Source organism: Erpetoichthys calabaricus, chromosome 3, assembly GCF_900747795.2.
Source record: "Erpetoichthys calabaricus chromosome 3, fErpCal1.3, whole genome shotgun sequence".
In the NCBI taxonomy this organism is placed as follows: Eukaryota; Metazoa; Chordata; class Cladistia; order Polypteriformes; family Polypteridae; genus Erpetoichthys; species Erpetoichthys calabaricus.
Window position 1 is genome coordinate 11,016,571 of NC_041396.2, and position 15,419 is coordinate 11,031,989.

Consider the following 15,419-nt stretch of genomic DNA (forward strand, 5'->3'; position numbering starts at 1 on the left):
TGAGAATCGTGCTTTGGGGTGCAAGACAAGGACTCGCCCATCACAGCACACATACGTGGTCACCATGCTATAGTAAACAGCATACGCTCGTACGGATATTGACTATATGAGTGAGGTACGCCGACTGAGACCGAGCATAGGAGACGATTACCAACAATCCATTGTGATCACATGACGCTCGGCAGACAAAGCGTACACGTACTACTCGTATTGCAAGACCTCGCTCATTTATCAAGTTAAAATGTATTAAAAATTTTAGCTCGTCTTGCAAAACACTCGCAGGCTAAGTTACTTGCAATCCAAGGTTTTACTGTAATCAATAACTTCCTCAAAATAAACGACATTTCAAGCGATTTTCAGTCGTAGCCTTCACTTACATAACTTTAGCCAGTCAGAATCAGTCGACGGGGCAATCTTGTGAAGTGACATACCAATGACTGAGACAACTCCTCTACAACTGGTTGGGACAAAAATCAAACAGGTCCGAGTTTCTCTTTGGTTGGAGGGGTTGGCTCTTTGCGTACGAGAGCTGATAACCAATGAGCATTCAGTAGAAGAACAATTAAGATAAAATGTATAAAATATAGCAAATAGGAACACAAGTGTTTTGACCCTCAAAAATAGATGAGAAGCTCATCTGTCTGATGTCTCATATTTTATGCACTAAAACAGATTAGAACAAAGACAGTGGCTGAATACACCGCAGCTATTAACCATTCGAACAGTGGCGGTACGGTGCAGCACAGGGGCTGTGGATGTTAGAAACAGAAGAGGAGCTCGTCTATCTGGTGTCTCGTACTTTACATACCAGAACAGAATGGAAAAAAATAAAAGGGTAGAGACTGCTGCTGAGCTCACTGCATCCATAAATCTTTCATACATCGTTGGCTTTGTCACACGAATGAGCTGGAAAATTGGCACATAAATATGACATGGGCTGCGACTTAGAGTCGTGTCATTTGAAATGGTGCAGTGACGAGATCAGCGACTGCAATCAACAAGTCTTCTGACACAACTAAGAGTTGTGTAATGGGATATCGGCTTTAAGCATTCCAGGATAACGGTTATTTGATCCTTCATCCTATTTAATTTGAGCAGCACGTTTCGCACTCTAAAACTTCCAAATCAGTCAGAACCTGTTTTGCAGTTAATTTTATTTCTGAGACATTATTGACTTCTTGAGCTTATAAACTTCAACAATATGCAAGTTCAAAGCATTTTTATTTCACTCTGTTTATTCCTGTTTCTAATACTCCTCATCACATTGACTGTTTTTTTTTTTTTTTACTACAGTGGAACCTCAGGTCACGAACGTCTTGGAACACGTACAAATCGGGTTACGACCAAAAATTTCTGGAACGAATTACGGTCGTGACCCGAGGTTCCACTGTACTAAAATATTGACAGAATCTCTTCGGGTCATCTTTTCCCTTTTATTTCTCTCCAACTGCCTTTTAGCCTTCCTAATATTCTTTTTAATCGTTGCTCTCATTTTCTCAGAGGCCCTACGGTTAGCAATACTGTAATTTGGCTTGTGAGCCTCATACAACTGTCATTTCCTTTATAATTTCCCGTTTACTCACCATGGAGTTCTATTTGACTTCTCATTGCTTCTAAATTTTGAGATACATTTGCCGTGGAATAAGCAGAGTTTTTTTTAGAAAGCTTCTCACCTTATATATGGTTTGAGTTTGTTAACCAAATCTCTTGACATTTCTTCATTCTGAGGTGTAGAGTAGTCTCGAATAACCTGTGGAGGAAAAAAACACTCCTAGTTCAGATTAACCAAACACTCTAAAACAATAAATAAATAAATTTATGAGTTGCTTCAATTCAGAAAAGCATTAGAAAGACTGCTGACTTGACTACTGAGCATCCACAGAGGACATGACAGGTGGTTTAATGCTTGTTTTTGAAATAGGCATTTCTGTTGTTTACAGTATATATAATATCATATAAAATGATTAGTACTTTATGTAAATAATATCAATGAAAAGATATGAAAATACTTGGAAAAAACTGGGAAGAAAAAAAAAACTATCCCAAATGCAGAAAACCTTATCATAATTTTTTGGCACCATGCAAATGGATTAAATCAATTTCACTTTTAATTTACCATATATACTCGTGGATAAGTTCTCCGAATGATTAGTCGGGACTTGATTTTACAGTATAATTTCTGGTAGTTTATAATGTCGGTTGTATAAGTCGAATGCGGAAAACTCACGCTATTTGTCCAAGAGATTATGATAATCTAATGTCCACCTGAGAGAATAACCACAGAGCACAAGGCCTTTTCCGTCTATGTTGAGTGTGGCAATGCGCTCTATCAGCGTGTGCTCCTAACCGCTCTCTCTCTATTGTGCCTACGTGACCACACAGTAATACCCGAGCTATTCTGAAGCGACATTTGTACTGTTTTGTGTTTTTTGTATCTCACACCCCCATACACCTTTATCGTAAGAGCATCCCTTATCTACGATGGACCGTTCAATCAGAAGAAAATATGAAGCTGGTTTTAAATTAAACGTCACTGAAGCAGCGAAAGAAACTGGTAACTGAGCTGCTGCAACAAAATTCGATGCATCCGAGAAGCTGATGCGAGATTGGAAGAAGCAAGAAGATGTAAAAAAATAAATAAATAAAATAAAATAAGAAAAACAAATTAAGTGTCACATTTTTGAACGGGCGTATAAGTCGGGGTCTGATTTTATGATCGATTTTTCGGGTTTCAAGACCTGACTTATACGTGAGTATATAAGGTATGATTTTCAATGAAACTGAATTATAAGTCTACAAGGTGAACTATAAATTTTATTATTGGAGTTCGTTTTGTCAAAGAGGTCATACAGTATTTAAAAAACGGAACTATAAATACCGTATTTGTAGGTAAGTCGGTAGTTGATTTTAACGTAAAATTTTTGGTATTTTATAATGTCGGTTGTATAGGTTGGCGGCACGGTGGTGCAGTGGGTAGCGCTGCTGCCTCGCACTTGGGAGATCTGGGGACCTGGGTTCACTTCCTGGGTCATCCCTGCGTGGAGTTTGCATGTTCTCCCCGTGTCTGCGTGGGTTTCCTCCGGGCGCTCCGGTTTCCTCCCACAGTCCAAAGACATGCAGGTTAGGTGGATTGGCGATTCTAAATTGTCCCTAGTGTGTGCTTGGTGTGTTTGTGTGTGTCCTGCGGTGGGTTGGCACCCTGCCCGGGATTGGTTCCTGCCTTGTGCCCTGTGTTGGCTGGGATTGGCTCCAGCAGACCCCCGTGACCCTGTGTTCGGATTCAGCGGGTTGGAAAATGGATGGATGGATGGGTTGTATAAGTCGAATGCGGAAAACTCACGCTATTGGTCCAAGAGATTATGATATGCTAACGCCCACCTGAGAGAGTCACCATGGAACCCACAGCCTTTTATTTCTATGTCGGTGCGGCAATGCGCTGTATCAGCGTGTGCTCCTACCTCTTTATCTATTGTGCCTACGTGACCACACGGTGATACCCAAACTATTCCAAAGCGACGTTTGCACTGATTTGTGTTTTTGTATCTCACACCCTTGTACACCTTTATTGTAAGAACATCCCTTATCTATGATGGAGTGTTCGATCAGAAGAAAATATGAAGCTGGTTTTAAATTAAATGTCTTTGATATGGCGAAAGAAATTGGCAACTGCGCTGCTGCAACAAAATTTGATGTGTCTGAGAAACTGGTGCGAGATTGGAGGAGGCAAGAAGATGTAAAAAAAAAAAAAAAAAAATTTTTTTGAACCGGCGCATAAGTTGGGGTCTGATTTTATGATCAATCTTTTGGGTTTCAAGATCCGACTTATATGCGAGTATATACAGTGTAGCGTGCGGCCAGGGCTCTTGCCCGGTTGGGACGCCTCCACGCTGGGAGGACTGGGGGAGCAAGCATGGCCAGAGCGTTACCTCTCCCGGGACGCTAGATTGCAACCCCCCTGAGTTGCAGCGGTGCCTCAGACTGCCACAAGGCTTCATGGGAGTTTGAGTGTGGTGCTGCCCTGTTGGGATCTACAGGCCCAACGGGGGTGCTGAAGCAGGAGCTGCTGAGCCCTTATAAGCAGTTCTTCCACCACACCCGGAAGTGCTGCCAGAAACGAGTAATCAAACACCTAGAGTACTTCCGGGTGCGTTACAAAAGGAGCCAGCAGCCACTACTCGGGAAGCTAGAGTCGGGAGGAGGAGCGACGAAGCTTGACCCGAGGAGTGAAGGAGGAGAAGGAAAAGAGTAAAGGAAGGGATTCATTGTTTGCGTTGTGCTTGTGCCAGGACTGTGTTATACTTGTGGGAAACGGGGAAGGCGTTTCCCACATGGGAAAAAGAAAATAAAATCAAAGTGTGCATTGAACTGGTGTCCCACGCATGTGTGTATTGGGTTAAGCTGCCGGTGCCAGCCTGGTGGGCCACAACAGTAAACCGGTAACAATACGTGAGTGCATTTAGCTTATCAGAATGCTTTGTCCATTGCTTGGCTATCAAGTCGCACAGAGCCACATTCTTTATTAAGTTCAACTTAACTAAACAGCACTGATTCCCATTCAAGTTCAGTTTGTCCCAGTATGATCCCTTCTCCTTTCCTATCTCCTTCTGCTTTTCTGAAAGTATTGTAAATTCTGGTAGTATATCACTACTACTTGTTACTTAAATTTTATATAAACCAGTACGATCCTCTAAAGATGGCAAACACAACCCACAATGCAATGTGGTGTGATGCATCACTCATTCCCTATAGAACAGAAGGTGCCAATTGAAAGTCATCCATATCCACCACCTGAGATCAACAGAAACCGTGTCACACATTCAACATTTTCACTCATTTGGCCAAACACCAAATGTACCAGTTTCTGATATTTTTGGCTGAAAATTCATTGCATCTTTAACTGTTACTCTTGTTCAAGTTCCTAAACTTCAGCTCATCTTAAAGCAGAGATGGACATTCCGATGCACACTGATATCCAGTCATCCATCGGTTTCCCAAACCTGCTTACCCAGAGGAGGTTGGGAGTACACACTGATACTGCACGTTGCCGCCTACCCATTGTGACGAATCACCTCAGGATCCCAAATTAGGCCCCGAGAGCAGCCATGCAGCGGGCGACACCTCAGCACCACATTAGTTCAAATGACATGGAATTTGTAGGGCTGGGTGCAGGTTAACATCACACTCAGGACAGAGCAATTAAAAGTTAAGAGCCTTACTCAAGGGCCCAACAGAGTGGAGCATCTTCAGATTTTTGGTTGTGTCAATAATATCATCACATACACTTATATAGAGTACATTACATAACATGAAAATAAAGGGAAAATATACATATATCAGTCAAGCAGATGCTACCTTACCCCCATTTCTTTATCAAGGGGCCCTGAAATGCAGAGGATTAGTTACCTGTTTGAAGGCATGAAGCAGGGCAATGCAGCGCGAGTTGGAGCCAGCGATGATTCCCTGCGAGTACTGAAGCCCCAGACGTACAATTGAAGGGTGGATGACAGTTGATGGAATGCTGTGAGAAACAGAACCAGAAGGGAGTCTGTATTTGGAATGCTTAATCAGATTTAGCCAAAAGAACAAAATATAGTAATAATAATAATCCTTTTCAGCTGCACACATGATGAAGATTATACAGCCAAAACATTTTTTTAAATGAATTTTAAATCACATATTAATTAGATTACTAGGACAGCATTTTTTCACTAATAGCAAATATAGAAAAAGTTAGACCTCTTATAACACTGCAAGATGCTGAGAAATGAGTTCAGGCTTTTGTTTTCAGTCGGCTTGATTACTGTAAAGCACTCCTCTCAGGACCACCCAAAAAAGACATCAATCGGTTACGACGAGTGCATAATGGAGCTGCCAGAACCTTAACTAGGAAAAGAAAATCCGAGCACATCACCCCAGTCCTGATGTCACTAAACTGGTTACCGGTGTCATTTAGAATTGACTTTAAAATACTGCTGATAGTTTACAAAGCCTTCAATAATCTGCTCCGTCTTATATCTCAGAATGTCTGTCACCTCACACTCCAAATCGTAACCTTAGATCTTCAAATGAGGGTCTTCTTATAATTCCGAGAGCTGAACTTAAAAGAAGTGGTGAGGCGGCCTTCTGCTGTTAGGCACCTAAAATCTGGAATAGCTGACCGATTCGCCAGGCTGATACGGTGGAGCACTTTAAAAAAAACTGCTAAAAACTCATTACTTTAACGTGGCTTTCTCATAGCTTCATTTTAGTTTAATCCTGATGCTCTGTACATTCAATTAATTTTCAATATCATTCCTGGTGGCTCCATAATCCGTACTAATCCCTACTTTCTCTTCTGTTCTTTTTCCATTTTTTTGTGGTGGCGACCTGCACCACCACCACCTGATCAAAGCACCGTGATGTCCCTCCATCGATGGATTAAAGGCCAGAAGTACACATGACCGTCATCATCAAGTTCTTCCATGTGAACCCTGAATACCATGAGGACTGATTGAGGTCATTTATGTAAAGTAGAATGCCTAGAGGGGGCTGGGTGGTCTCGGGAACACCTACAGATTTTATTTGTTTTCTCCAGCCATAGGGAGTTTTTGATTTTGTTTTTTCTGTCCTCCCTGGTCATTGGACCTTACTTTTATTCTATGCTAATTAGTGTTCTCCAACTCTATTTTCTTATTTATTTGGTCTTTTTTCTCGTTCTTCATCATGTAAAGCACTTTCAGCTACGTCATTTGTATGAAAATGTGCTCTAGAAATAAATGTTGTTGTTGATGTTGTTATATCTTTAACCATTTTTCCTTGTCACTGAAGAAACAACTGCTAACCCTTTTCCCCCCACTAAACAGCACATTTCCCTAACCCTAACCTGCTCTTACCAAAAGGTGCCTGAGTAACCACACACTTACCTGACATCAATTTGACATTTTGGGATGATAGACAAACTGCTTTCTTAGAAGATATTGTAATAAAAATTATGAATGTTATTTTTTGAACCGCTACTGCATATTAAAACAATCCAGAGTAACAAGATAAAATATGCAGTACCCATCACAAGATTGCATTTTCTATTCTAGTCTACTTTACCTCATCTGCTGCGTCAGAGGAGCCTTCCTGCTGTACTGATGCAGATGTGAGAAGAGGCTGACTTTGTTTCCATAATCTTTCCTCAGAGGAATCTGTAATCAAGAAAAGCAAAAATGTCAGTCTAAACATTTAGTTATAAAATACACGTGTCTGAGATGTTGTGAGCATACAACCAGATGACTTGACATGTGGATCACACAACACTGTGTACTGTTGTCCAGCATTGGTCACCATGTATTAAAAATTTTATCTCCATTTTGCATGAAAACAGGAGATTTCATTTTTCTCAGCCATTACTACAAACTAAATGGGGTAACAAAATATGAAAAATCTACTCATATATATATATTGTGATGGACAGCTGGCAGCTCATCCCGGCCGACACATCCAGGACGCTAGATGGCGTCTTCCCTGCAGCCTAGAGGTGCCCTGGATTCCTGCAGGGCATCATGGAAGATGGAGTTTGGCTTCACAACCCTGCTGGGTACCCTGGGGACCACCATGTGATGCTGCAGGGAGACGAGGGGATTTTTGTTTCCCGTATAGCCCGGAAGTACTACCAAGTCACGGGGACAGAGGTACAGAAGTACTGTACATCCAGGCTGAAGAAAAATACAAGTCTCCATCTGACATGGAAGTGCTAATGAATCACATGGACAGAAGGACAGAAGCACTTCCAGGTCAAGGACTATATAAAGGACTATGGGAGACCCAGCAAGCCGAGCTGGTGTTGGTAGGGAGTGTGACAGAGCTGCTGGGAGGAGAGGAGGAATATTATTGTACTTGTGATTATTGATTTATTGTTTATGGTGGTGGAGGTGCTTTGGGGCACTTTGAAGAAGAAAATTAAATTACTTCTTGGTGCTTTTAACCCTGTGTCGGCATCTGTCTGTTGGGTTTCACGGGGTAACAGCGCCCTCAAGCGTCAACTTATTGACAATATATATATATATATATATATATATATATATATATATATATATATATATATATAAAAAATCCTAAACCTAAAAGTGCAACGATTTTATGTCACGTTATTTGTCACCCTTTAAAACTGGCTTATTTTAAAACCTACATATATATGTTTGGTATCATTCTTTTCAGAATTTATCAAACTTTAATGTGATGTTGTTAGATTGTCAGATTCTTATTCCATTTTTAAATTATAAACTAAAATATCAAGAAAGTTTTTGTCAGTTAAAACAAATGGATCGTTTATTTAGTCTCTTATACTCATCGAGCATAGGACCTCAGTTTAACAGGAATACTCCAATCGGTAAGAGAGTGAAAATTCTCTGTGAAAAACTACATTATCATCTTTCTCTGAAAGAAAATGGTCTTTTGTGTTTAGGCTATTTGTTTCCAGATACAGTAATCCCTCACTTATCGCGGGAGATAGGTTCCAAGGCCGACCACGATAACTGAATTTCTGCGAAGTAGGGACACCATATTTATTTAATTATTTAACGTGTATTTGGGCGTTTTTAAACCCTCCCTGTATTGTTTACAACCCACCCTTTACTCTATTAATAACAGGGACAACTGCTAAGCAATATGAAATCGGTAGATAAGTTTACACTTACTGTATAGCGAAGTACACGTAGCTATATATGACGTGATGATGGTGATGAATATGCTGCGCAGTAAAAATGATGACGATGAAGGTGATAATCCCCTGAATGCAGTAGCAAGAGCACGTTAATGCTGAATGAGTGAGATGAGACTTCCTGGTTAATGCAGCACTCCGTCGCTGAGCCAATCAGCAGCACACAGGAACTTAACTGCGTGCTCTGATTGGGTAGCTTCTCAGCCATCCGCCAATAGCATCTCTTGTATGAAATCAACTGGGCAAACCAACTGAGGAAGCAAATACCAGAAGTAAAAAGACCCATTGTCCGCAGAAACCCGCGAAGCAGCGAAAAATCCACGTTATATATTTAGATATGCTTACATATAAAATCCGCGAAGTCGTGAATCCGCGAAAAGTGAACCGCGAAGTAGCGAGGGATTACTGTAGATATTTTGTTCAAATGCAGGGAAGAACCATAGGGAGGCCATTTCTAGGTAGAACATGTAGCCAAGTACATACAGTGTTTCTTCATTAGCGTGGATAAAATGCATTAAAAATGAATCATCCATTGTCTGTACCTTGGGAGAGACAAGATAGAGAGACTGTAGGTTTTGGTTCAAAAAAGTGGTTCATAACCTTTTGTGTACAGTCGTGGCCAAAAGTTTTGAGAACAACACAAGTGTTAGTTTTCATGAAGTTTGCTGTTTCAGTGTTTTTCTATGGTATACTGAAGTAGAATTACAAGCATTTCAGAAATTTCAGAGGCTTTTATTGACAATTACATGAAGTTTGTGCAAAGAGTCAATACTTGCAGTGTTGGCCCTTCTTTCTTTTTCGAGACCTCTGCAATTCGCCCTGGCAGGCTGTCAACCAACTTCTGGACCCAATCCTGACTGATGGCAGCCCATTCTTGCATCATCAATGCTTGGAGTTGTCAGAATTGGTGGGTTTATGTTTGTCCACCCACCTCTTGAGGATTGACCACAAGTTCTCAATGGGGAGTTTCCTGTGTTGTTCCCCGAGCCACTTAGTTCTCACTTTTGTCTTATGGCCTGGTGCTCCATCATGTTGGTCACCAAACTGTTGTTGGATGGTTGGGAGAAGTTGCTCTCAGAGGATGTTTCGGTCCCATTCTTTATTCATGGCTGTGTTCTTAAACAAAATTGTGAGTGAGCCCTGCACTGCCTTGGCTGACATGAAATGTCTCTAGATGTTTTACTGTTGGTGTGACACAGAACTAATGGTAGCACAGTTCACCTTTTCTTCTTTCCGGATGCCCCAAACAATCAGAAAGGGGATTCATCAGAGAAAATGACTTGACCCCAGCAGTCCTCAGCAGTCTAATCCCTGTACCTTTTGCAGAACATCAGTCTGTCCCTGAGGTGTTTCTTGGCTTCTTTGCTGCTCTTCTTCACACCCACCAGGCCATCCTCTAACAGTCTTTGGCTCACTCACATTAGCTGCCATTACTGAGGAAGCCTTGTCGTCATTGACACTCTCGCCTGTGTTAACGAGAGAATCACTGAAATGACGTCAGCAGGCCCTTTTGTGGCAGGGCTGAAATGGATTTTTTGGGATGCACTGAAGTTCATTTTCATGGCAAAGAGGGACTATGCAATTCATCTGATCACTCTTCAGAACATTCTGGAGTAGATGCAGATTGCCATCATAAAAACCGAGGCAGCAAACTTTGTGAAAATTAAAATTTGTGTCATTCTCAAAACTTTTGGCCACGACTGTATGGAAACGTACCTCATGGCAAGTTTGGAGATATTCAATTAAACAAACCCCATACTGTTAAAAAGGAATTTCTGTTTCATCAGTGGGTTCTTGCAACTGTAAAACTTGAAATTTAAAATCTGAACAGAAACACCAAATCCCACGGCACGCATCTGAACATTCGCTTGACTTCAAAATTATTACCTACAAATTCAGGCAATAATGCTGTGGAGACACAGAGGAATTAACATTTATTTGAAAGAGCTTTTGTTTCCCAAAGCGTTGGTGGTCTCCAAAAATTTGAGTGAAAATAAAGGAGTTGTTTCAAAGACCTACCTGTTGTCGCTCAAGCTTCTTGGCAAGTTTCTTCAGGACTGCAGGATCATCGACTTGAATGTGCTCTGGTAGTCGCTTCACAACTGCAAAGAGAGTTCACCGTTACAAAGGCGTACACTTAAGACCAGCACTGTTCCTCTAGTCTTGTGTTACACAAAACACAAAATTTGAACATCATGGTTCTGACCTGCTTAATGCCGGATAAAGCTGGCAGCACTGGGAAGATTATGATTTTGTTGTTGCCAGTGCTTTCAATACCATCCAGCCCCATTAAGGGGTAAACTCACATGTGCACGTGGATGAGGCTACAATGTACTGGATAATGGACTATTTGTTGGGCAGACCGCAGAGGTGGGTAGTAACGAGTTACATTTACATGAGTAACCTTTTTAAAAAATTGTACTTCTAAGAGTAGTTTTACTGCACCATACTTTTTACTTGAGTACATTTGTGAAGAAGAAACGCTACTCTTACTCCGCTACATTGGGCAACACTCGAATTGTTACTTTCTTCCATTAGATACGCTATATTTTTGCCAGAGAGAAGCTGCCAGTGGATCTACTGCATGACTGTTTCACCAATCAGACGTAGCAACAATAATCACATGCCTCTGTTTCACAAATCAGACATAGGATCCGTCGTTATGTCCTTATCAATGAAGCAGATAAAAGGCCTGGAGTTGATTTGAGGTGTAGTGCTTGCATGTGGAAGATTTTGCTGTGATGTTTCACAAATCAGAAGTAGGGTCCGTCGTTATGTCCTTATCAATGAAGCAGATAAAAGGCCTGGAGTTGATTTGAGGTGTAGTGCTTGCATGTGGAAGATTTTGCTGTGAACACACAACATGCGGTCAAAGGAGCTCTCCATGCAGGTGAAAGAAGCCATCCTTAAGCTGCAAAAACAGAAAAAACCCATCTGAGAAATTGCTCCAATATTATGAGTGGCAAAATCTACAGTTTGGTACATCCTGAGAAAGAAAGCAAGCACTGGTGAACTCAGCAACACAAAAAGACCTGGACGTCCACGGAAGACAACAGTGGTGGATAATCGCAGAATCATTTCCATGGTGAAGAGAAACCCCTTCACAACAGTCAACCAAGTGAACAACACTCTCCAGGGGGTAGGCGTACTGATATCCTAGTCTACCATAAAGAGAAGACTGCATGAAAGTAAATCCAGAGGGTGCACTGCAAGGTGCAAGCCACTCATAAGCCTCACAAATAGAAAGGATAGATTGGACTTTGCTAAAGAACATCTAAAAAAAAAGCCAGCACAGTTCTGGAAAAACATTCTTTGGACAGATGAAACCAAGATCAACCTCTACCACAATGATGGCAAGAAAAAAGTATGGAGAAGGTGTGGAACAGCTCATTATCCAAAGCATAGCACATCATCTGTAAAACACGGTGGAGGGAGGCAGTGTGATGGCTTGGGCGTGCATGGCTGCCAGTGGCACTGGGACACGAGTGTTTATTGATGATGTGACACAGGACAGAAGCAGCCGAATGAATTCTGAGGTGTTCAGAGACATACTGTCCGCTCAAATCCAGCTAAATACAGCAGTCAAATTGATTCATGATACAGATGGACAATGACCCAAGACCTACAGCCAAAGCAACCCAGGAGTTTATTAAAGCAAAGAAGTGGAAAATTCTTGAATGGCCAAGTCAGTCACCTGATCTTAACCCAACTGAGCAGGCATTTCACTTGTTGAAGACTAAACTTCAGACAGAAAGGCCCACAAACAAACAGCAACTGAAAGCCGCTGCAGTAAAGGCCTGGCAGAGCATTCAAAAGGAGGAAACCCAACATCTGGTGATGTCCAGGAGTTCAAGACTTCAGGCTGTCATTGCCAGCAAAGGGTTTTCAACCAAGTATTAGAAATGAAGAACATTTGATTTCCAGTTATTTCATTTGTCCAATTACTTTTGAGTCCCTGAAATGAAGGGATTGTGTTAAAAAAATGCTTTAGCTGCCTCACATTTTTATGCAATCGTTTTGTTCACCCCACTGAATTAAAGCTGAAAGTCTGCACTTCAACTGCATCTGAGTTGTTTCATTTAAAATTCATTGTGGTAATGTACAGAACCAAAATTAGAAAAAAGTTGTCTCTGCCCAAAAATTTATGGACCTAACTGTATATCAAAGCGAATTTCCCCATAAGAAGTAATGGAAACTCAGATGATTCATTCCACAACCCAAAACTATTCATATAAAAATGATTAATACAAAATATAAAGTAACAATACATAAAACAAATTAACCTGCCCTTTACCTTTGAAAAGAATCATGGCTGGTGTGAGTGGGTTTATAAACTCATGTGGGATTTCATCCAACGGGATGACACACAGAAGAGGGTCCCAAAGCAATCGCAGGCACCCAACGCTGTAGCAGTTCGCCATCAAAGCGAATCCGAAAAGATCGCAGTCATGCTATAAGCACTTGCCATTGATGGGTGACACAAGGAACATTATAAATGCGCAGGGCACAGTATTACTTGGCCACTAACCTGGGCATGACCCTGCCTGACTGCTGTGTCTGTGTATAGGAGAGTGGCAGATCCCGCTACAATAAATAACCGCGCTGTTCCTGTTCCTGGCACTCAGCTTCGTGTTCTGGGGTGCAAGATGGGGACTCACACGTCACAACACACACACACGTGGTCACAATGCTGTAGTAAACAGTATACGCTCGTACGGATGTTGACTATATGAGTGAGGCACACCGACTTGACGATTGCTCACAATCCCGCAGCGAGAGAGAGAAGAACCATCAGCTCAGTTGTGATCATGTGACGCTCGGCAGACAAAGCGTATACATGTTACTCGTATTGCAAGACCTCGCTTGTTTATCATGTCAAAATTTATTAAAAATTTTAGCTCATCTTGCAAAACACTCGCAAACCCAAGTTATTCACAATCTAAGGTTCCACTTGTACATGAAAAATGAGAGCCAACTCCTGCTGAAGCTTAGCCATCACTTCAGTGAGTGATGAACAAGCACTTTTTAACCAAACATGCACAGACACAAACAGTCAAGGTAAAGTGAGACTTGTTGTACGCACACAAGCTGCCTTGTTGTTGTTTTCTATCGGCTGTGCTATTTGGAAGGCAAGTGAATATGTAATATTATACTGTCAGTGTACAGTGAGTAGATCTCGTCACTGTAAGTAGTCTGCACTGTTCAAACATACATGTCACCTACTGTAGGTATCGGCTTCAAAAGCTTTGTTGTGAAAAACTGAGATTTGTAACTTTATGTTATTTGTGCATCTTTATTTTGTAAAGATGTTATTTATCTGCGGTGGGTTGGCACCCTGCCCAGGATTGGTTCCTGCCTTGTGCCCTGTGTTGGCTGGGATTGGCTCCAGCAGACCCCCGTGACCCTGTGTTCGGATTCAGCGGGTTGGAAAATGGATGGATGGATGGATGTTATTTATTTTTACTCATTTTTTATTATTTGGAAATAGCAGAATTTGTACATTTTTATATTTTCGTCTGTCTTATTACATTTCTAAAAAATTAATCATTTATTATGATGAAACAGTTACTCAGTACTTTTCAACAAATACTTTTTACTCTTACTTGAGTAATTTTTTGGATTACCAATTTTATATTTCTACTTGAGTAATATTATTTTGAAGTAACGCTACTCTTACGTGAGTACAATTTTTGGCTGCTCTACCCACCTCTGGCAGTTTGTGAGACTCAATGACTGTGTGAGGAACACTGAAGCACCGAAAGGAACAGGCCTGTCTGCGTTACTCTTTATACCTCGGACCATAAATAAAAAGAGCAGACTTTCTTCCTAGGAGGCAGAGCTCCTTTAATGTGGGTAAGTAAGTGACATCCTTAACATCTTCTACAACTCTGTGATGGTCAGTCTGATCTTCTACAAAGATGGTAACATCAAGGGCAAGCCCACTGAATCAACAAGCTAATTAACCCCCTTGGTGTTAGACTCGAACATTACTCAGGCTGTGAAAATTCTGTTGAAAGCCTTAGTCCCAAACGTTTCTCAGGCAAGGTTGTAGATCAGGGGTCTCCGACCTTTTTATCCTGACAGCTACATTTACAAAATGAAAATGGCCGAGAGCTACTCGTGTTTTCTAACGTGTATTCTCATTGCTCATTTCAACCCAAACAAACTGAATACGCTTGTTTTGACTGAACTTTTACAAAATGTTGGTGTCCACAACTCACATTTGGCATTAAAACATCACAAAAAATATTGCGTTCACCTGCAAGTGCATTTTGTGTGTCTGTATGCATTTCCTAGTGTATCTCACACTATTGAATTAAAACATGAATTCTGTCAAAACAAAACAATGCAATTCCAAATCCACAGATCTGACTTCTTCATTTGTCATTTTGTCACATGTTACTGTGTCACTTTATTCACAGGTCCAGTTGTATGTGTGATGTGTTGTTTAGTTAGTCAGATGACTGGCACTGAGGTGTCTGGTGGAGTGGAGCCACTGAGGTTCACTCTGATGGAGTCATTTAAATGTTTGTCTGTCAGTCTTGTGCTGAACTTTGATTTCATGACATTCACGTCAGACTCACAGAGGTATGGAGACCCAAACAAAGCAGACATTTTCAGAGCTGCTTGGTGAAGATTCTTATAGTTATCTGGCTCTACTAAGCTCCAGAAATGCTGAGAATGCTGTTGAAACTTTAACTGCACATTATTTTGAAGGTTTACTAATATATAA

The 15,419-nt window shown here is 41.1% G+C and overlaps 2 protein-coding genes across 2 annotated transcripts in view; both read right to left on the reverse strand.

The window, feature by feature from the left end:
* Positions 1-15,419, reverse strand: part of inka2 (inka box actin regulator 2) — a 361,375-nt gene that overhangs the window by 286,802 nt on the left and 59,154 nt on the right. The gene's annotated exons all lie outside the window — the stretch shown is intronic.
* eif2b4 (eukaryotic translation initiation factor 2B, subunit 4 delta) overlaps positions 1-15,419 on the reverse strand; it is a 77,103-nt gene that overhangs the window by 22,054 nt on the left and 39,630 nt on the right. Inside the window, exons 5-8 of the mRNA XM_028796361.2 lie at positions 10,706-10,788; positions 7,081-7,172; positions 5,404-5,518; positions 1,674-1,750 (exon numbers count right to left, since the gene is read on the reverse strand). Of these exons, the coding sequence (XP_028652194.1) occupies positions 1,674-1,750; positions 5,404-5,518; positions 7,081-7,172; positions 10,706-10,788 (367 nt within the window). The remainder of the gene's footprint in view (positions 1-1,673; positions 1,751-5,403; positions 5,519-7,080; positions 7,173-10,705; positions 10,789-15,419) is intronic.